Here is a 21,814-nt window from a genome sequence, read left to right as displayed (position 1 = left end):
AAGGCAAGTGGCAGGTTACAGCCAGGGGTAGTTCTGGAAAGAAAAATAAACACTAAAAGACCTGGTCCATGGTCAGAGTTGACATGTAGAAGAATCTGAATCTTGGGTAGGTACAAATTATATGAATGAGCGTAACTACTGTTTATGAACAATTTGCACTTAATTCAACTTTCATCCAAGATAATTTTCACTGCTGCTTGCGTGGTCAGTGAGTTGGCTTATGCTCTATTTTTAAAAAGATTGATTAACCTGTCCCTTTGGTTTTTGAGATGTTCATATTTACAGTGCTTTTTAGTTCTATATCAACATTTACTACATTTTGGACCCTTAATGGAAGATGTGGGTATGATTATCAGCAAAGAGGTGCTTTATTACATCTTGGATTTTCTTTTAAACAATGTTTTATAATACATCATACAGTAAGCTGGTGTCTGTTTGTATTAAAATGCCCCATTCAGAACTCTTCCACAGAATCTTGTTTTGAAGAGTGGAATTCAGCAGTTGACTCCCAGGCACAAATAACCATGTAATTACTCTGCAATCACATAGTAATTAGCATGTACTATTCATATATTGCATAATTATATGCCCTGCAGATTACATAGTAATTATATTTGTGTTAAACATATAATTCTATATACTGTATAGTTAAGATTATCATTGTATATTAATGTAGTACAACATTTTATATAAAAATGTTACCATTTAATGAGAGGGTTGTATTTTGGATATCTCATCTCTTCTGCATCTGGTGTTGCTTAAACTGTGGTAGGCTGCTATTATAAGAAATGCTTAGCTCTGTTAATTTATAGTCAAATGTTGCATGTTTCTAATTTTGTAATATGTGAAGAAGCAAAAGTTGCAGATTTTTTTGCAAGAAACTGGGATTGGGAAGGACTTGGGAGTGTGAATGTTAAATGTACAAAGGTTAAATGTATGAACCCACTGAACATAGTTCCAGTGTATCACTAGAGCGGAAAACAAATCTAATGCTACTTATGCATTGCATTATTTCTGGATAGGTAAGATAGGTGGGATAGTAGCAGGTGATGTGTTTGGGCACCAAGGCCCATCTTGGGCACAGCCAGTTTAGGCAGTTGTGGTACCTCAGTCCAGCACATTAGCCAAGCTGCAGCATCATTTCCTACCATGGAGAAAGATAAAATGTTGATGTCCTGATCCAGGAATAGGAGGCAAAGTGGTAGGAGAATGGAGAAGAGTGGCACTGAATTTTAGAAGGGCCTTGGACTGAGTTTTTGGGAAAAAGTGGAAGATCTAGGAAAAAAAAAAAAAAATATATATATATATATATATACACACACATATATATATTTTAAAGAGGAGCTTAGAGCTTTAGATCATTTGAGATGTTTTCTCTTTGGCCAGCCCCGCTCAGAGGTCACTGCACACTTTTAGAGATTTGCAAAAATTTTTGTTAAGCTTGCAAAGTCTTTAACAACGGGGAGTTAATGTATTTTCTTGAATCTGTGATGTTGGCAGTCCTAATATCCAAAGCAGCATTACAATTATTCTTAATTGAATTTTGCTTTCTAATGCCAGTTGCCTTCATTTTTAAGCAAAGCATCTGTTGGATTTTAATGTCTGGATAATATATTGCAAAATTGAATGTATAGTTATAGTCTTAACTTTTATCCGAGTTTATTTTTTTCTATAATTCCTTGTAGTGTGTGTGTGGAAGAGAGACATACTCCTTGTTTTAAAATGTTTCTTTCACAGTCACTTGTTAATTCTACATCAGCTTCTTCAATGCTTGTAAACTTCGTAAAACTTCCAGGGTTCAGGTGGCATCTATAGATCTTACAGAAGTGTCTTTAACTAAGCATGGAGTTTACAGGTGGCCTTAGCTCACAGTCGTGGGGCTGCATCTGCTTTTCTTTCTGTCTGGGTTGGCTGTTTTTATACCTCAAAAACTGTAGTAACAAGCATATGGCTTTTATATTCTGCAGAGTTCACAAATTACCTTTAAATGTTGTTACCTGCTGTAGACACTGGAGTGTCATTTATACTATTAAAGAAAAAAAAAAACAACAAAAACGTCAGAGCTTTACAAAACCAGAGTTAGGAGCCCATGTTCTCACTGTGTTCTTGTGCAGTCGGCCAAATGTATGGCTTCCCATTTACCAGTGATTTTTAATAGCTTTTTAGTGAGGCCAAGTCTTACCCAATGTTCATCCTGCATGTCTGCTACAAAGAAGGTCAAATACAGCCTGCCTGGTGTAATCATCGTTTATTTGCCAGCATGTTTGTGCTCTTGTTCACTTGTTAAACCATTAGTCTAAGAAACAGAAGGACTGGTCACAGTTTCTGGCACTGAAAGTTTTGTATGTAACAAATAATGTAATCAGGATCTCATTGACAGTGAAATAAACACAAAACATCTAAACACAATATAAATGTGACACATTTCTTACTGCTGTTGTGTTGTTTTTTCTAGTGGAGCCAGTACTTTCAAAGGGGAACAATTGCTTGGATGCAGCAAAAGCTTGTAACCTAAATGATACCTGCAAGAGGTTCAGATCTGCTTACATTACCCCCTGCACCAGCAGCACGTCTAATGAAATCTGTAACAAGCGGAAGTGTCATAAGGCCCTCCGGCTATTTTTTGACAAAGTTCCCCCAAAGCACAGCTACGGGATGCTCTTCTGCTCCTGTCGAGACGTAGCCTGTACAGAAAGGAGACGGCAGACTATTGTTCCTGTGTGTTCATATGAGGACAGGGAGAAACCAAACTGCCTGAATTTACAAGAATCCTGCAAGAAGAATTACATCTGCAGGTAAGATAGCACATGGCAGGGGAGTGATTAATGAGGTACCAGAGAGAACTTTTTGGTACTGCTGGATTTGCCAGGACTAAGGGTCAGAATATCTGCTTAGGGAAAAGGATGAGTCAAAGAATAAAGCAAACGCTTCTGACATCCTTAACAGAATAACAAAAGCCTGCATCTGGTTACAGTGTGTGCCTTCTCCAAACTGTTCACAGCTACTCCCTCGCATTAGGGAGGAATCTTTAAAATCCCCCATTTAATTTTTACAGATTTTTGTTGGAAACATTTTCATTAGGTGTCTCTGTGAATGGTATCTCAGAATGATTTTATGTCCCATTAGTGACCAGGTGAAAATAGAATCATTCATTATAATGGGATTTATTTTCATTGTAATCTTACATGTGAGCACTAATAACTGTGAATGCGAGCCACATGTTGGACTTTATAAATGATCACAATACACAGGCTATTCATGGGTTTTATCTTCACTGGGAAAAAAGGAGTCCATGTTTGTAGACTAGATCCCATGGTCTTTGTAGAGCTGTTTTAGCCTCAAAATTGGTTTATCATCTCTGCCCTGACACAGGTGCGGGGCCAATACAACGGGAGGGTCATTGATTCACTGACCTAATTCACAGTCTCTTTGCTCTGGGTGTTCGTCCTGGAGAGGCAGCGCAGATGCTGCTTCACAGGACAAACTCCATCCTTTTGCCTTCAGCATACACAACAGTGGCATATAGCACCTCCCCTGCCCTTAGGAAATGCTTTATTCCTACTTAGCATTGTGTATGTTTATACAAGAATGTTATTGTGTTAATGCCCTATTTATGAAGTCATGCCCAAGAATCTTGCTCGTTTCTAATGTGTAAATTTGTTGTAGATTATCCCGTTCTCTGAATTAGCAAGTAAGGAAATAAACACTATTGTAAAATGTCAAGGACACTGAAGACGTGATATAAATCTTAATAAGTACTTACATATGCCTGCTAAAACATTTACTTTGAAGTTTTTTGTGAGATCTACACTGCTGATCTTAAACATTTGGCCATAGCAACTCAGGTGTGCCTGAGTATTTTTCACAGGTGAGGAGGCAGCACCCTCACCTCCATGGCTCAGGGGAAACCTGGAGCCAGTTTCCTGCTGACTCAAATTAGAGCAGATTTAAATCAGAGCAGGGTTCTTCTTTCAGTCCAGTGAGTTGCATTTAGCACCTTTGGAGCTGATACTATGGCAATTTATGAAAGCTGGATACATGTAGTCTCAGAACCACCTGTTTTCCATTTCCCTGTTGTGCCATTAGTCTTTTTGATTGTGTATATTGTCTTCACGATACACAGGCCCCGTTAATAGAGTTACAGTATCTTTATTGTGTTTTCTGCCAAACACCCAGTGTGTTATAATGCCAATGAAATGGGAGAGAGGATTTTATAAGGACTGTTATTCAGGCTTTAGGAATTACTTAGTTAAATGAATGCCATTACTTCCCTCATGACTATGTTTTCCTTTGGTCAGCTTTGATATAATGTTGTCACAGCAGCTCAGTTTTTAGTGGCATTTTGTTTAATTTGACTTCACGAGTCTGGTGTTGTGCATTCTCCACTGCAACACTGCAGAGGAAGGCTTGGTAGAATCTGTGCTCCTGTTGCCCCAAGTCACAGCTGGCACTGGGGTGAGTGGATTTCTTTACAGGTGGCTTATTTGCTTTAAAATACCAAAATGAAAAGTCTGGACTCTTCCAAGGCTCAATGAGACCTGGCTGTGAGGGGGAAGGGCAGCACTGGCAAAAAGGGAACAGGTGGCCAAATGCCTGTGGGGTCTTGGGCAGAGTCAGCAAGTGCAGCACTTGAGTCGTTGTGTCTTATGCCTGGAGGTAAAACAAACCTGTTGTGTTCCTGAGAGTCATCTCTCATGGGTGTTTTTACCTCCTGGGCTGTCTGAATTGCTAGTGTTCCGTCTCTACTGCCATGGAAAGGAGGAATCAGCAGCAAAGCTATTCCAGCCTATCCATAATACGGCAAAAAGCATTTTGTCTCTGTGACTTGTGCGCTTAAAGGGAGTTCGCGTAATTTGTTACCCTTGTCTTATGGGAAAACATGGACTTGGGCGGAGAGGAAAGAAAAGGGAGATGATCTCCTCCCTGCTATTGAAAGTATCGACACTGATAAATATCAGTCTACATAATAATTGCATATAAGTTTAGAATAATTAAAAGCAGTAATCAGTAGGCATATAATTCTAGATCTGATAACTTCTATTTAATTTTGAAATCAGAAAGTGTATCTAAATTGGAGAACAATTTGAGAATATGGTCTGCCTACTGTGAAACAGAGTCATTTAGAAACTATTATTTGCGTGCATATTGTATCTATTAAATCTTCCTAATGCTAGTTAAGACAAGGGGGACAAGTTCTAAAATGTTTCTGAAAGTTCCTTGTTTTACAAATGCTGCTTACTCAGAAGTGCAAGGTTTGAATCTGCCCATATTCTCGATAAAATATCAACTTGGTCTGTGCAAATAAGTATTTTAACATACGATTTGGACAGTCTTTAAAAGCTTTGTCCTGGATACATATATCACTGAATCTGTTTTTGAAACAGAGTTGAGAGAGGGGAAGCAGTTTGGCCAAACTGCAGGTACCACTATAACTGAGATGGAAGGATGCTCTGCTTATTTTTTTCTTTTTTTTTAATTTATTAATCTATCTGTTATAAAACATAAACTCTCAGTCAAGGGAAAAGAGAACAGAAATGTCAAGAAATGCAAACAAGTTCTGATTTATGTAAATGGTCCTAATTTTTCAACTTCTTCAGAATACTGAATGGTTCGTTTTCATTGTAATTTCTCTGCTGCCTCTGCTTGTATCTCAGTCTGTATCCAGCTTTGAAAGCAATTGGAGTCTCCCAGGCCTGCCAGTCAATGCTCACTGAAAAGAAAAGCAAAAAAACCCTAAAGAACAAAAAGAAGCCATTAGAATTCCTTTTTAATATGAACATAAACAAAACTTCTAAGGAAAATCAGTGTACGGTCAAAGACTTTCACCAATGATGTTGTGTTGAAATAGCTCAAACCTCTGAGGAACCTCCTGTTCTGATCAGTTCAGCCACCAATTAAACTTCAGAAAGGTGACTGGCATGTTTTAAAAATATCAGTCTGCCGTAAATGCAGCACAGTGTGCTTCACTTTTCCCACTATCACATTTGACAGTATTTCAAATATTTTTTTTCTTTGAATAATGTTAGTGAGAGTCATTAGTTTGGTCTTTTTAAAGATCTGTGTTTTGAATTTGCATCCTTCCTCTGTCTCCTGGATGCGTTCATATGCACTGACCAGAATGATAATGATTACAGACACATTATTTATTAAAAGATCACTATCAATCCAGTCATGTGCCGCAAACATCTGAAAAGAGGGTGGCATTAAATGAGGCATTTTTTGTTAAAATAAGAGTCTAGTAACATGTTTCCTGTCCTACACAATTACTATATTCAAAATGGTTCGTCAAATCATTGAGGCTCATTTTTAAGTCAAAATAGACAGAAAGTAGTTCTTGACTAATTTCAGAAGACAGGCTCTAAAATAAATATTATTCTTAATGTTTTGCCTTTGGTTCTGTAAAAAGAACATTTTGCTGTCTACAGCTATTTGATACTGAAAAAAAAAAATGGCTGCATAATGTATTGAAATAACTTTTCTGTGTGGGATGTCTGAGAGATAATAATGAAATGTCCAATTAGGTTTCAGTAGATAGGTCATCTCCCTGAAAATGTAATTAAGATTTTTTTTTGCAGTGTGTATTCAGAGAACTAAATCTTTATAAATGTGCTTTCATTGGCGTGTTCTTGCCTTTTGACTGGTTTCTGGTCACCTGTTCTATCCAGTCTTAATTTTGTTGGAACCACCCGTTCAATTCTGTATGAAAGATACCTGCATCTGCAGCTAGAGGATCGTTCTGTGAAAATATGCAGACTTTTTCATCAGTGCATAAAAGTTCATCCACAGTAAAAGCTAAAACAAAAGCTCAACTGCTTGCTACGTTTCCTGAAAACGTAAGAAACTTGCCAAGAAATTAATTTTCCTTCTTTATATTTTGTTGAACGTTTTTAATGATAATTTACCATGGGAAGGAAGGCACTGTATCTGTGCTTCTTCTCCTTAAAGCATGTGCAAATTTACAAGAGCTTTACACCTGTGGCTTCTCTGCATAAGACTTAAGGGCTGTTCCTGCAACATGTACCACTACTGACTGCAAACCCTACACCCTCATGGATAAGACTGGCCAGAGGAAGGGATGGTTCAACACTGCAGGCAAGTCTGTCATGAGATGTCAATGTGCAGTCAGCCCTTTTTGTCCTGCTGTAGCAGAAGGGGAGCCCAGCGGCTTGTGTTGGATGGGAACCTTCTTCAGTTACAGCGTTAAGAATAGCAAGGAGTGTGCTAAAGGGATGTGTGAGGAGAGAGAGGAAGAAGAAATATGCCCTTTTCCTCAAATTTTCTATTCCTTAGACATATTTTCATTTCTTCTCACTTTCTCCCTTGCTTTTTTCTCACGCCTCTTCCCATTGCTTGCTCTCCTTTCATCTCCTCTTTCCAGATCTCCCAGTCATTACCTGACTTTCACCATCTCTCTGCTGCATTTGAGTTCTCTCTATTACTGGCACGTACTCCTCCATGTGTTGTTCTTTTCCTCCCTCACTATCCTGCCACAGTCCAGTGATCATCTGTAATTTAGTAAATAAGAGAAAACATAGGTGCTTCCTCCCTTTCAGAGCCTTGTAGCTTATACTGGTTACAATTCAGTTGTCCAGCTACTAAGCCTGACTCCTCAGTCTCAGGCTGCCTCTAACTTTACGTACTCTAAGGACATTTAGTGGCTATTTTCATGAAGGACACAGCCGCATTATACAGTTCTTTGTAACAGACTTGGATTTGCATCCCTCCAGGGTATTTATATCAGTTTGGCACTCAAAGCTCTCTGGCAGCTCCTTGAGATGATTGTTTTGCTGTGGTTATGCAAAACCAGGACAACAACATAGTTTTTGTAATGCTGTTAAGGACATGAAAACAGGGACACTCTTGATTTCTACAGACTTTTAGGCTATGCCTGTATTGTATGTTTGGAAACTCGAGTCAGGGAGTTGGTGAAAAACCTCATGTGCTGCCTGACTCACCCTGCACTAGATGCAGGATGTCTGCAGTGTAATAGGGTTAGTCTGAGCTCAGGCTACCTGCAAATCCTCCCAGATCTCTCTGTGTGTGACACTAATGCTTTGCCAGGAAAGGGCCTGTGTCTGCACAATAGCAAGTGGGATAGGAAAAAATTTAAAGCTGCCTTTTGGCCCCTATACTGCAGCATGCCCAAAAGCTCACCTCACATCTATAAGCATAGCCTTTATTTGAAGAATGATTTTTATATGTGTATATACAAGTGTATATATAGATATGCATACGTGCATATTATATTGCTAGAGGCATCATATTTATTTAAGGTGTTAATTCATTTTAATAAATTAATAATGAAAAATGATCACAGTTGAGAAAATTCAAAAAATGGGATCTGGGGGGAGGTGGGACCAAAGCTGTTCTGTAGAGGACACATGATGGTGTAGTGGGGTATGTATGTGGGAAATTGCTAGCCCGGAAGAAAAAATATTAATGCAGTCTCTGCAAAATAAGCAAAAACCCTCTCAAGTCAAGGCAAAGATAGAAAGTGCTGCAATACTGTATTATTTTCTTCCCTTCTTGTCCCTCACATGATCCATTACATTGATGTATTTCTTTAGCAGAGTGAAATAGGCAGAGTATTACTCTCCCCTCCACCCCCCATAAACAAAGGTAATTTTAAATTTCTTCAGTCTGAGTAAAACTCTGAATGAATCAAGCGGTTCCTCCTTAAAACATATATATAAATCCCTTTGGAATCCAAAAATCACAACACCCAGCAAAACAAGAGTGCTTTGTCCCTGTTAGAGTGTAGACGGATCTCATTCTGCAGTCCCAGGATCTGGTTGGCCAGTCCTTATTTATACTCTCTCTTTTCTACTTAAGAGGGTCTTGAAGATTAAACACTTGCCGGGTGATTGGCATTTCTTCAAGGGAAGCAAAGTTGCAAGGATATAGTAGTTAGAAAAATGGCCCAGCTTTATTCCTGCACCCAACTTTCCCATCACTTTGTGCTTTAACAGCGAAGAGAGCCTCAGCACAGGGGGTTTATGCTCCAAGAAGCAGTAACTAGACAGTATCTTTATGCTGAGCTCCCTTGTCAGGCGAGCTCAAAACTGCAAGCGGCTCCCTTCAGTCAGCCAGAACCTCTGCTGATTCCTGAAACGCAGCCCCCACGGCAAGGGAGCGTAATTCTTCCGTGCCCATTATCTGTAAAACACAAGTTATGCCTCAACATTGTCAGAGCTGTTTGGTTCAGCCGACTTCTGTTTTGCATGGTGAAGCTTTGGCAGGATCGCTGACGTGGCTGAGGTCCTGATAGTCCTTTCTGGTTACTGTTAAGGATACGAACAACCTGTGGCACTGAATATTTATTATTACCTCTCTACAGGGTTGAAAAAGTGAAAGAGAGAATAAAGTATGTGTGTGTGAACATACAGCAATCATAAAGTTGGATACAAATAGGCCATATTTAGGTACCCTGCCTTCCATATCAGTCAGTGGGCTGAAGTTCGTTCAGCCACCACTAAACTCTAGCTCTAAGAACATGCGGGAATTTATATCACGCAGATGTGGTCCCTCATCATCATTTTGTCTGGAAAGGCTTGTTTTGGTATTCTAAGAGAGAAAAGAAAACTATACTATAAGAAATATGACAACTACAGATTAGAAACACAAACCAGGAAGGCAAATGTGACCTGTTTTGTGTTTATATCAGGGGAAAAGATTAAACTGCATATGTTAGTAGTATGTTTGGTCAAAAATGTTGAAATCCGGGAAAGTTAAATTCATCATTAAACTTTAACAGAGATCTAAATTTGGAGCTACTTGTGTCCGTACGGTTAAGCAAGCACTTAATTGCTTTGCTGGATGAGGTTCTAGTAGGAATACTGCTACCACTGATTCGTTCAGTTGTTAGTTGAGATATTTTTGTAGGGAGCAGTTTAGCATCCACGGGCTTGCATGAGGAGTTTCTACCCACTAATCTGTTAAGTCTGGTGAAGAAAAGATTTTTTTTTTGATCCCTTTTAATGTACATCCAGTCATATTTGGCTAGCTTGCTGTTTCTGGAGCAAAGAAAGTGTGTATATGTTACAGAACAGCATTTTCTTTAATAAATCAAAACGTTTTCTCATTTACCTCAAAACATATATAAGCTATAGGCAAGAAGCTGCTGTATGTTTAATGTGAATAACAGAGCTATTATATCAAGTCCATTCCCACTGTATTTCCTCTGACATCAGTGCCTTCAGTGGATTTATTCCAGGTACGAATCTGGCTATTCCTGTTCTATGTAGGTAAATCTTCAGACAGTGCTAATTAAAAGAATGTCAACTGATTTTACCATTCCATTATGCTGGACTTTGTAAAGGTTATTTATATCATTCTACATCAGGTCTCAGTGAGAGAATATTTCTGGTGGCAGTTCGTCTATTAAAATAGCTGCAAGAAAATGTAAGCACTGCAACTAAAAATAAAACTTTGTTTCTCAACAGAGCAAGTGACAGCCACACGCATATTTTCAGATTTTAGCATTTTAATGTTTACTGCATAGAAATTGCATTGCTTTCATTATGTTTTAAGCACTACCATGTTACTAATAGGGTAACTACTGTTAAGTGGAAGCCAGATGTAAATGTATGAGTATCTGTAAAAACTGCTGGGCAGAGGTGGTGGTTGTTTCCTATGCTTGATTATCTGCTGGCTTTAAAGTATGTGACACAGAAAACATTTTCTAGTGTGTATTTACTGTTGAATATGGATTTTCTGTGTGAGCTGACTGTGACCCCTGCCTAAGATTATTAATAGATGACCTTACATTCACATGTTTGTGCTTACACTATATTTGTTCAAGCACACTCTATAAACCATTACAGCAAGTTTTTCTATTAAAAAGCACATATGACTAAGACCTCTGTTAAATTAAAGCCATATTGTTTGTATACTCAGTTCACTTTCTTTTGTAATTCAAGCATAAATTACAGTAATTGTCCTCTCTGTTGCAATGCTCCCATTTCTAATTAGGCATTGTGAAATGCTGGAGATACATCTCAGTAACCAACCATGATGCCAGTTGAGAACTGTCATTCTTCAGAATGGACAGTATCTTTCAGAGCAACTTCTGTAAACATCTGGATATATCACAGGCTGTCAGCTCAGGCTCAGTGGCTATGTTCAGGTTCTTTTGACAGTGGAGACAAAAAAACCCCTCTTAAGACAGCCACATCATCCCTAACTGGTAAAAATGGTTTATTTTGCAATATTGTACTACAAATCACTGGGTTTTGTACTAGCGTTATATATCCGTATAGCTTATAAAACCAAGTAAAATATGTTGAATAAGATCAGTGCTATATTGGTTTGCTGGTGCCAGAACATTTCTAGTTGCTGTTTGATAGGGTTATTTTGTGTATGGCAAAGAAAAGGTTCACGTAAAAAGAGACTCTAATCTGATTTTATCTGCTGTAGTTCTCATTTTATATTTGTTGTCTTACTCCTGAAGTCAGAACAGTTTTTAGAGTAGCTTCAAGATGAGTTTCAGCTATGCTGGCTGCCCACAGACCCTGCATGATTGAGTGCAAGGACACACTGGGCGCCCCTTGTTTCCTTCAGCCAGGTCTCTGACAAGGGGACACAGAGCTGCTCCCTTCAGGAATGTCACCCCACACATCACAGTACTACTGTGGGATTTTCCTGTGCAAAAAGCATCATAGAATTATAGAATCATTTTGGTTGGAAGAGACCCTCAGTGTCATTGAGTCCAACCATAACCTAACTCTGGCACTAAACCATGTCCCTAAGAACCTCGTCTGAATGCCTTTTAAACACCTTCAGGGATGGTGACTCCACCGCTGCCCTGGGCAGCCTGTTCCAATGTCTGTCAACCCTTTCCGGGAAGAATTTTTTCCCAATATCCAGTCTGAACCTCCCTGCATAACCTTAGGAAACCTGATGATCCAGTCATCTGCCAACAGAAACTTTTCTCATGAAGACATAACGCGTATTGGACTTCTAAGATTATTCTCTGTCTCCAAACTTTTCATGCTTGAGCCAGCAATATTCTATTATCGTTTATTCAAGTGATTACAGAGAATATTATTGGCATGGATGTCTTTCTCAGGTACTTGGAACCACATCCTTTCAGTGTGCACTCATGATACAGTTGTTAATAAACACCTAACCATCTAGTGGCACACTTAAGGACCTGCAGTGGCACTAATTTATTTGGCTTGCTTTTCAAGAGTGACAATGATTTTCTTATGTTTCCAGCCTGTAATTCAAAGACACTCCTGTCTGCCCAGCTAATGAAGTGAGAACAACTCTATCCGTAATGCACTAGTTCTTTCCTGAGTAACACGCTATCAAGAGACACTCTGAGGCTTGGACATCTTTAAACATGACCATCATTTATATTTAGAAGCTACAAATTAAACAGCATAAAGGAAATGAAATAAAATGGAAATATACAAAGACATGGTACTCAGAAGGCAGCTAGTGGATTTGTTCATGTTATTGGAGAGCTTTGGTACAGAGACAGACTAAATAGAAATCTTAGCAGGCTCCTCTGATAGAAATCACAGACTGACGGTTCAGCCTGTCATTTTGTAGAAGACTCTCAGAGAAGTATTTTCTTTGCAGCTGAGAAGACAGAAACACATTATGCATGCTTAAAGTCAATGGAAGGAAACAGAGCCCCGCAAAACATCTTTAATATAAGTTTGATTTCCTGTGGAATGCTTTCCAGATGTTCTCTCAAACAGACCTCTAAAAAATGGCCTGAGGTTTTGGGTTTTTTTTTTTTGCAAACAGAAAGAGAAAATTCTGTTTTGTGTCACTGCATCTGAGAATCCCTGTTCTAATTATTTATTGCATTATCTTATGCTCAGGATTTGCACCATAGTTTTTAAAATTGTTTTTATTACATAAAAGGTCAGTAGTGTAAAAATATTTATATTACCCCATTGCAAATAAATCATAGTTGTTTAGAATCACATTGAGCCTTTTCCTTAAATCCAAAGAACCCCTAATAAGTTAAATTAAAATTACTCTCATGCACGATCTTGAGTCAGCTAAAGGATTTAACTAACATTGATAAACTATGAGCTTAGTGTTTTGTTAAGTTATTTTGATTTTCTGTAGTAGATATTACGTAAAAAGGTCTCTAGTAGATGACACGAGCGATGGGAAAGGATAACATTAACAGAAAATAGTAGATTATTTATTTTGCTTTGCATGCAGTAATAAAATGTATATGTGGGGTATGTTTATTTTAGAACATTTGTTACTCAGAAAAATTAGTTTTGTTAATAGAATAATAGAAAGAATACTATGTTTGTACTGGTAATATCTTGCATTTTGCACAACTGAATTTCTAATAGTTTCGTCTCCATTTTCTGGGGTACTAGATGTTGAGAAGGGCTCTGGTAAACAAAAAGCCTGGATAATATAAGTACTGGCAGATATGGTGGGAAACACAGTACAGACAGTCAGCCACCAGTTTGGGCTGAGTGTGGGTGCTCAGCTGGAGGAACCAGCTTTGGGAGCTGTTGTGTCCATGCTTGATGCTCTGAGCAAGCGTTTGTGATGCTGAGACACATCAGAATGAATCTTGTGTGGCCTCTGGTTGTTTCTGTATCCAGTTATTCCACAATCCAAATTGGCTGCTTGTACATAATTGGGGATTGTCTGTATTTTACTTCCAGATGAACAACGATTTTTAGAGATAAATCGAATCCAGAATCAAATATTTGCATGGGCTTGGGTTGCCAGTCATTTAAAATAGCAAAACAGAAGCAAAACCAGATAAAAACTAGCTTCTTTCAGTGAGTAGCTGGTAGTGTCCAAGATACTGTAATGGTTTCTGCCGGTGTTGCAAAAAGATTTCAATATTCACATCTTGGGAGCCCAATGGTCTGCCATCGGATCTTGACTTCTTTACCCTTCCTTCGCACCTCCAGAAGGTACGAATGCTGAGCTGTGTTTCAGGGCGCAGCAGGAGCCAGGGGCTCCCTGGGGTCCATGGGGACCCCACTGGGACAGGCAGGGCTGGTCCCACCACACCAGCCAGGGAGAGAGGCAGCTCTGGGCATTGACACCTCCCTGGGGACAACCTGGGACATTGGCCCATGGGTGGACCTGGCTCAGCGGGGCCAATGGCCAGGCAGGGCCATGGGGGGCTGGTGACTGAGGTCCTACAGCATCACTGGGGCAGGGACTGAAGTTTGGGGGGCTGGGATGGGGTCATGGGCCATAGGCTGGGTAGGGGAAACCCCATGGTGGGCAAGGACATCAGTGACCTCAGGGCACAAACACTGTCATTGTTTGAGAAGGAGGGGAGCAACCAAAGAAAACTAAGCGTTGCTGTTTAATAAACATATGTAAAAATGGCCATTTAAAAAAACTGTCAAAATTCATACTTGCTCGCAGGTGCTCAGTAGCATGTGTACATAACTAAGGAGGTCTGAGATGAATTAGTATTACACAGCTCTGGTGCCTTTTAATAATAAGAAAAAGGGTCAAAGCTATATTACTAAGTGCTGGGAGGATCATCTGTCTTGTGGTAGAGCTGCTCAGAGGCTTTTTTTGGCTCATTGGTTGATAAGAGTTTCTTATGTAGCCTTTACTTCATTTTCTTGCTGCCCACTCACTGTGTGTTTATGAAATGAAGAGAAAATGAAAAGTTCCTCCAACAATGAAACTATTAGCTTGGCCACATACCAACCCCTCTTGCCACTGTTGCATCCCAGCAGAAATTGTACCACCCCAGCTATACAGGAGCTATTTGTAGCTACAGAGGAGGGTGCTGCATTTGACCCCCACAGAAGAAGAACAAGTTTTTTGGCTTGTTTTTTTTCGTATAATGGTGTCATTTGTCACTATGACACATATTCATTGACTTAGTCTGAATTTTTTCAGTGTCAGATTTATGCCTCTTTGCTGTTTTGAATATTGATGCAGCACTTCCCTTACGTGACTGTACTGTGTCTGCCAAATGATGTCTAGACCCTAGAGCAGCTTTGACTAATTAGTGTAGTCACCCCAGTCACTCAGCTTTGGCATTTACGTACTGTTTATATTGCTGCTATTGAGCCATAAATAGGTACCTAAACAACAAGCAGCAATGTAAAGAGAGGTGGGAGCGAGCATGTCCAGCTTTCACCTAACATCACTCAGGTGAGCACCGAGGAGCAGCAGCCGTCACTCCCTGCATTCGATAACAGGTCAAGGAGTTGTAACCACTCACTTGGACATTGCAGCCCAGATGTGTGTGGTCAGCAGGAGATTTGGATTCAGTGTCTCTCTTGGTCTGAAGATAGAATCATAGAATCATTTTGGTTGGAAGAGACCCGTAAGATCATCGAGTCCAACCATAACCTAACTCTGGTACTAAACCATGTCCCTAAGAACTTCATCTACATGTCTCTTAAACCCCTCCAGGGCTGGTGACTCACCCACTGCCCTGGGCAGACTGTTCCAGTGCCTGACAACCCTTTCCATGAAGAATTTTTTCCTAATATCCAAACTGAACCTTCCCTGGAGCAACTTGAGGCCATTTTGCCTTGTCCTAAATTGTGCCCACTGCAAAAGGAAGGCTAAGAGAGAAGATTTCTCTCTCTCGAGGCTCAGCCCCTGGGTACCAGCAACTGAAGATGCAAACAGATAGAAGAAAAGAAACCAGGGAACTCACCTCCGGCCTGCCCAGAAGTAGGGGGTGATTCTTGAGGAGGACTCATGTGTCTGGTTCCTAGATCTGCTTTCCAGTAGGCCACAATTTACACCAGATCCAAACTAAAAATGCAGTTTTAGAAATCTTCTGCAACTTCGCTATTCTATCATCAATTGAAATATTGCACCAGTACTGAAGCTGAATTGACCAACTTTTAAGAGGCAGAACTGATAAATATCAAAGATAGTTTCAGAACATCAAAGAACTTTTACAAAACCTTGAGGATAAAAAATAGTGAAGACCTAATCAATGTTTCGTATGCAATAGACTGTGCTAATATAAAACTAAATTGCCTCAAAAATTATATGCAGATAAAACACAATACTTCTATTAACAAAGCTTATTTGTAAGCAAATTTTGAAAGTTTTGATTTATCCTGCTGAGTATTCGAAGAACCACTGTCATAAGGAAAACAAATTAACTCTGCCTTCTTTGTATTTTTAACTGTTACAAATGATTTTACTGGTGCTAATACAAAGCATCAGAGAATAGCAGGTTTGGTATTTTTTGCTCTTCTTCTCAAAGAGACTGATTATTGTTTGAGCAGGTTTTCTTTGAATTTCCCAATAGGATTATTCCAATTTTTTTCCATCAGGGGTATACAAAATATTTAAAGTAATCTTTCCAGAAGATCTGCAGTTTACTTTGAGGAGATTTTCCAGGCCTAAGATAGGACCCATTTAATTTGTGGGTTTTCTGCCCTACAAAGAGACTTGTGGTTTTGGTTTTGGTTGTGTTCTTTTTCTTCCAAGGAAGAAGATTTCTTTGTGGTTCTATGCAATGAAAGGAAAAAAAAATCATTAATGCCGCTGTTCACAAAGAGGATTTTTGATTCTTCAACAGACAAAGAAATTAATAGTTCCTTTCAAAAGTGGTCCTGCTACATGCTGTGTACAATACAAAACTGCCTGTCTCTATCCAGCCATCTAGCAATTAGATGCACGTATGTACATTGCACATGTAAAATCGGGCACCCTTAAGGCACAGACGTTGCAAGTTCTGTTTGTCCTCTCCATAAATTAATACCCACAAACTGCTTCCTGCTGAAGGAACGCGAAGTTAACAGAGTATGAATATTTTTTATAGGACTGCTATCAGCTGATTCCTCTTTGTCAGCATCCCTAAAAGGATCTTCTTTTTTACCTAAACAGCCCACATGCAATACTTTAGGATACATGATCCTGTGGTTCCTAATTAGGCTAATTCTCTCTCCCTAGATAAATAGTAGGACCACTGCTTTGGTATTGCTGATGAGCACAATTTTATCAGTGCCAACTCTACTGGAAGTGTTTGGCGCTAGATCTTCAGTGAGTGTTAATCAGCAAATCTTCACTGAAAATGATGGAGTTATTTTGTGGCTGATGGAGGTCTGTCTCTGTTTTTATTTGCTGGCCTTAACTTTATCTCCACTGAAAATGAATCCAGATAAATATCAGGTGTAGTTAACAGCTCAGGAGAGAGTGAGAACTTTGATAGCATGAAGTTTGGATGACTCACTAGGGAGGAAGTGTGTGATGATGTCCAGTAATGCTAGGACCAGAGCTATCCGAACTGTATTTGGCTTATGAAAACTTAAATGTGCAACATTGTCAGATCATTACCTTTTATGACCACAAAAATTCTTCAGAAATTAACATAGAAATCAAGCTGTATGCAAAAGGGATCGGCAGAGCAATTTTTAGCCTCCTTTAGGGTTTACAAATAATAAACTCTTTAAGTAGACTGGGTAGTAAATGACTGGTATTATTCCATAGTTATCAGTCCTTAAAAACATTTAGAGAAGAGGAAGGTATTAAATGATCTCTGGACCAATGCACCTAATAATCTAAGGGAGAACTAGATGTTTAAGAATCGTGAAATGATTGCAAAAATTGTTTTCAGGATTATCAAGATCCTGACCTGACTGTATCTCCAAAAAGAATTATTTATGGTCATATAAATAATGAAATTTTAATCTGAGAAGCTACTTTGTTTTAGATATGCAAAAATACTGCACATACACCAGGCTTGCTCTTTCCACCAGTTTTTCATACTAGAGAGCTGTAACAGGCTCTCTTCTGTCCGAAAACAGACTTCATTGGAGTCGTAGTAGAATTTGTAGAAACCATAGAAACTGTCAACCGTCTTTGTTCATAATTGCTCAGAAGGCTGGATCTGAGCCACTATCTTAATAATTGACTCAGAGAGGAATCACTGCAGTGACATAGGGTTTCCTTGTCCAGATTTTGTTTATGGTGCTGCTACTTATCTCTTCCCATGCCTTGGAATCCATTTCTTGTCAGCCTGTCTCCTGGTAGATACAGTATTAGTTCACCAGCAAAGTAGAGATTTTATGGAAATTTAGAAGTTTATATACAAATATAGGGCATCTTGAAGGATTGGTAGAGAGCTTGGCTTTTTAAAGATATTAAAGGCAACTGGGTACAGATGTCCATCTCAAGGTTAAATGGTTAAATAAAGGAATGGAGGGAGTGAAAAGCTTGCAGTTGACTGTGATTTGAAGGCAATAATGGGTTTCCTGGTGTCAGTACAGTTAGTGAGGGATGTAACTAAAAAGAGGTAATGAGAACAGCTCAGATAAATTCAGGTACAGTTTGCATGCAGTCTATTTATAGGTTGCTTTCTCAAAGTAAGGCTGTGAACCTTTTGAAGTTTGCCCATCATTACTTCCAGGCCAATTAATGATGTACATCCAATCCCATTCTGAGATAGGTAAAACAATAAAGCAAAGAAAGATAATTAGTCTCTGGAGCATGTAAACAAATAAAGTAAATCACTTGCAAATCACTTGTTTCTGCTAACTTTTGTGTTTTCGTTGCAAAACTAAAAAAGAGCATTTATATTGCAAATCTACATAATGCTAGGGCAGTGCAGAAAAGGCATTGATTATAGTATTCTGATTTTGAGAGGGCTTTGCAAAGATTAAGCACCTGATCCTGAAACATCACTGTGAGTTGTTATATGGAAGAGAACGTTTTCATCCCTTTTTCATAGAAATATGGAATAGGGAGGTTAAATGATTTTGTTTGTGGAGATAAAGATCTAAATGAGACTTCATAAATAAACAAAAGTCACTGCTCCAAGTTTACAAGCCAAAGTGAAAGCACTAACGGAGCTGAGGAGAGCAGGACAAGATGGGCAGGAGAGAGGCTGTGGGATGTGGGACCTTGGCCCACCTCAGTGATGCCTCTCAGATTTATAGACCTGAACAGAAGCATTATTTGGCCTTTAAAGTGCAAATAACAAGAAGAGTTCCTGGCTGCTAGTTCCTTTGTTTTTCATTTTCCAACATAGTAGTAATCTGTTAATTGCAATACAGCTTCCCTCCTAGTCTTAAAGCACTTTCCATAAGATACCCGTCTTGCACATGGGGTATCTGAGGTAAGTGAAGATAATATGACCATTCAGCAGCAGAAGTCGATGCAGAGCACACACTCCCTTCTTCTCAGCCCTGGGCTGAATACTGTAGACTTCGGATAAATGCACATTTTACAGGAACAAATAGATTCTCAGTACCGTGGCTCCAGGGGTCTGTGGAGACCATGCCAGCTGGATCTGCCTGCTCCCCCAGTTCAGCCAGCTGGTTCTGCAGACCAGTCCAGAGCAGGAGCCCATCCCCTGGAAACCGCGGGCAGTAGCAAAGCAGGTCCTGCCTCAAGTCATGTAGTAAGAAGACTCTGTGAGCACAAACATACAGTTTTGTGTAATCAGTGAAACAGCAGACACTGTGTTCTGCCCCTGTAGAATGATTCCAGTATGAGTTCAGATCCAGGCAAAATGACTGCTCATATGATAAAATTGCTCTTTGTCTTCTTTTTGGCATGAAAAGGCAGAGCATTTCTTTTAATAAAGGGCAGGCATGTCCCTGTTTCGCTGTCCTTTTTTACTGTTTTCTTACACTTTTTTGTTCTGCCTTCAAAATATGGATTCTGGAAAGAGATGCGTCTTAGAAAGGAACTCTCATCAGCTGAAATGTGTCCAATATATATTTAAGTTAAAGAGTATTAAGCCTTGTCCAAAAATAAAAAGAGTGTAAAAGGTAAGAATGCCCGCAGGCTTGATTTTTAAAGATATGCATTTTTCTTCATGTTGCAGATCTCGCCTTGCAGATTTCTTCACAAACTGCCAGCCCGAGTCACGGTCTGTTAGTAGCTGTCTGAAGGAGAACTATGCTGACTGCCTCCTCGCTTACTCGGGGCTTATTGGTAAGAACACAGGGAAGGGTGGGGGTTTGCTTGGCCTAAGAAAAACACCCAAATGATATTTTGAAGGCCCAGGTGAAATAAAAGCTGTGGAATGTAATACTGTACAACATGATACTAAGCAAAATTCTCCACCTAAGTCCATTGGCCCTGTTTTACCTTAGAGAGGTTCCTGCAGTAAATTTTATATTGCAAGGAAATTAGGACGAAAGATAAGGAGAGAAAGGTGCTTGAATTTGAAATAAACAAATATAAGCTAAGCTTACAAAGTAAATCTTATGAAGGTTGTTGAATTTGATCAGGAGCATGAATCAGGAAGTTAAAAGGAACAAGTGAAACCACAGCTTGGTTGTGTTTGGTGTTATCTTCACAAGGTTGGGTAATTTAGCTCTTGGTCTTTTGGGAAAGTTTACAAGACATTTGAGAAATGAGACAATAGACCAGCCGAGCCTGGTTTCGCTTCCAGCTGCTGTTCTTTCCATGATGTCCACTCTAAATGTCTTCTGAGATGCCTGTCAATGGAGGTGAACCGAGACCATATTCTGAAATCCTCTTCCCTCCCCAGCATAATTCATTTTGTTTGCTGTCACCTTGCTGGCTGTCAACCGGCACAAAGATGCCTTAATGCAAGCCATCTTCCATATCCCGCATGTGGTATTTGATTTCTGGAAGAAGGATACCATCTCAGGAAGGTGACTTGTTGTAGAAATACCATGGTTGGGCAATAAAGAATAAGTGAATGTCAAAACTCTGAAACAAACAAATTTAAAGGCCACCAGATAAGATGTTTTTAAGCTTACAGCCTGCACCTGCTGCTATGCAGTAATATCCCTTTCTGTTGGCCGTGAAGGTCCCAGCTGAGGCCCTGAAGCAGATCCTGCTGTTAAATAAATGTCTCTGGAGATAATATCCAAAATAAAATATTTCTAAAATAGGCTGGGTTTGCTGAAAAATGACTGAAAGCTATATTCACTGGCTTATTGTTATTATTCTTATTACTCTAGCAGCTAGCAAGTGAAGTAAGTCCATGTGGCAACTGGTAAAATAAGATGTGATGGGTACAAAGGATATGCTTTTATGACTTAAGAGATGAAGACAGTATGCAAAGGGTATAACATATGAACAGTTATGACAGAATGTCATTTGACTGTAAAACAAAGAATTGAATAGCCTTGAAATCTGATCTAGTCAATGAGATTAAGAAGTCTCGCTGCTGGCAAACAGTAACTGTTACTAATAGATACTTCTGGCTAAGAGCTGCCAAGAAGTTCTTCCTGGACCTAGTGAATTTTGCTGGCAGTTTCGTTGGATCCATTTTTCAATTTAACCCCAAGGATGACCCAGTTCATACAGTCACATGTTTTTGTGTTGCTGTGGATGACCGTGATGCAAAACGCTGTCACACATCGCAAATGTGGAATGGATCCCTAAGGAGCTGAAATCAAAAGGAGATCTAATTTTCAAAGAGAAAAACAAACATTTTTCTTCCTGCTAGCCCCTAGACACATGCAAAAAGATAGGAACTGCCTAGTGTTACAAGACATTTTACTTCTGGTAGTAATTCTGATAAACCAAGACAATTACCAAAACAAAACTTCCACGTGCTAAAGCAGTAAATTCCTGCTTCTGGTACTAAGCTGATATACAAGTGGAGTAAATTATGTGAAGACTATCAAATTTGTAAGATGCTGAGACAGAAAGCAGAGGCACAATCTTTCAGATGTCTGCTTAATATATGTAAAACACAGGAATAAGAGACAGACTATGGGTAAAAGCTGTTACAGATCCATTCATTTATCAGAGCTTCAGGATCTTCAGGTGTTTTAATTAAGGTAAAATATTGTTCATTAAAATAAAATATTATTTCATTTAGCCATTTCATTAAATGTAGCAAAAATTGCACTTCCATAGAGTTTGTTCAGGAAATTGAGGATTCTCT

General features: G+C 39.2%; 1 protein-coding gene across 1 annotated transcript in view; it reads left to right on the top strand.

Moving 5' to 3' along the window:
* Window positions 1–21,814, top strand: part of GFRA1 (GDNF family receptor alpha 1) — a gene marked incomplete at both ends in the record, with an annotated part of 142,557 nt that overhangs the window by 85,611 nt on the left and 35,132 nt on the right. Inside the window, 2 exons of the mRNA XM_080348218.1 lie at window positions 2,456–2,795; window positions 19,769–19,878. Coding sequence (XP_080204344.1) covers window positions 2,456–2,795; window positions 19,769–19,878 — 450 coding nt within the window. The remainder of the gene's footprint in view (window positions 1–2,455; window positions 2,796–19,768; window positions 19,879–21,814) is intronic.

The sequence above is a fragment of the Nesoenas mayeri genome (genome assembly GCF_963082525.1).
Source record: "Nesoenas mayeri genome assembly, chromosome: 7".
Taxonomy (NCBI): Eukaryota; Metazoa; Chordata; class Aves; order Columbiformes; family Columbidae; genus Nesoenas; species Nesoenas mayeri.
The sequence above is the reverse complement of the archived record's forward strand: the minus strand, read 5'-3'. Positions and strand labels throughout refer to the sequence as shown.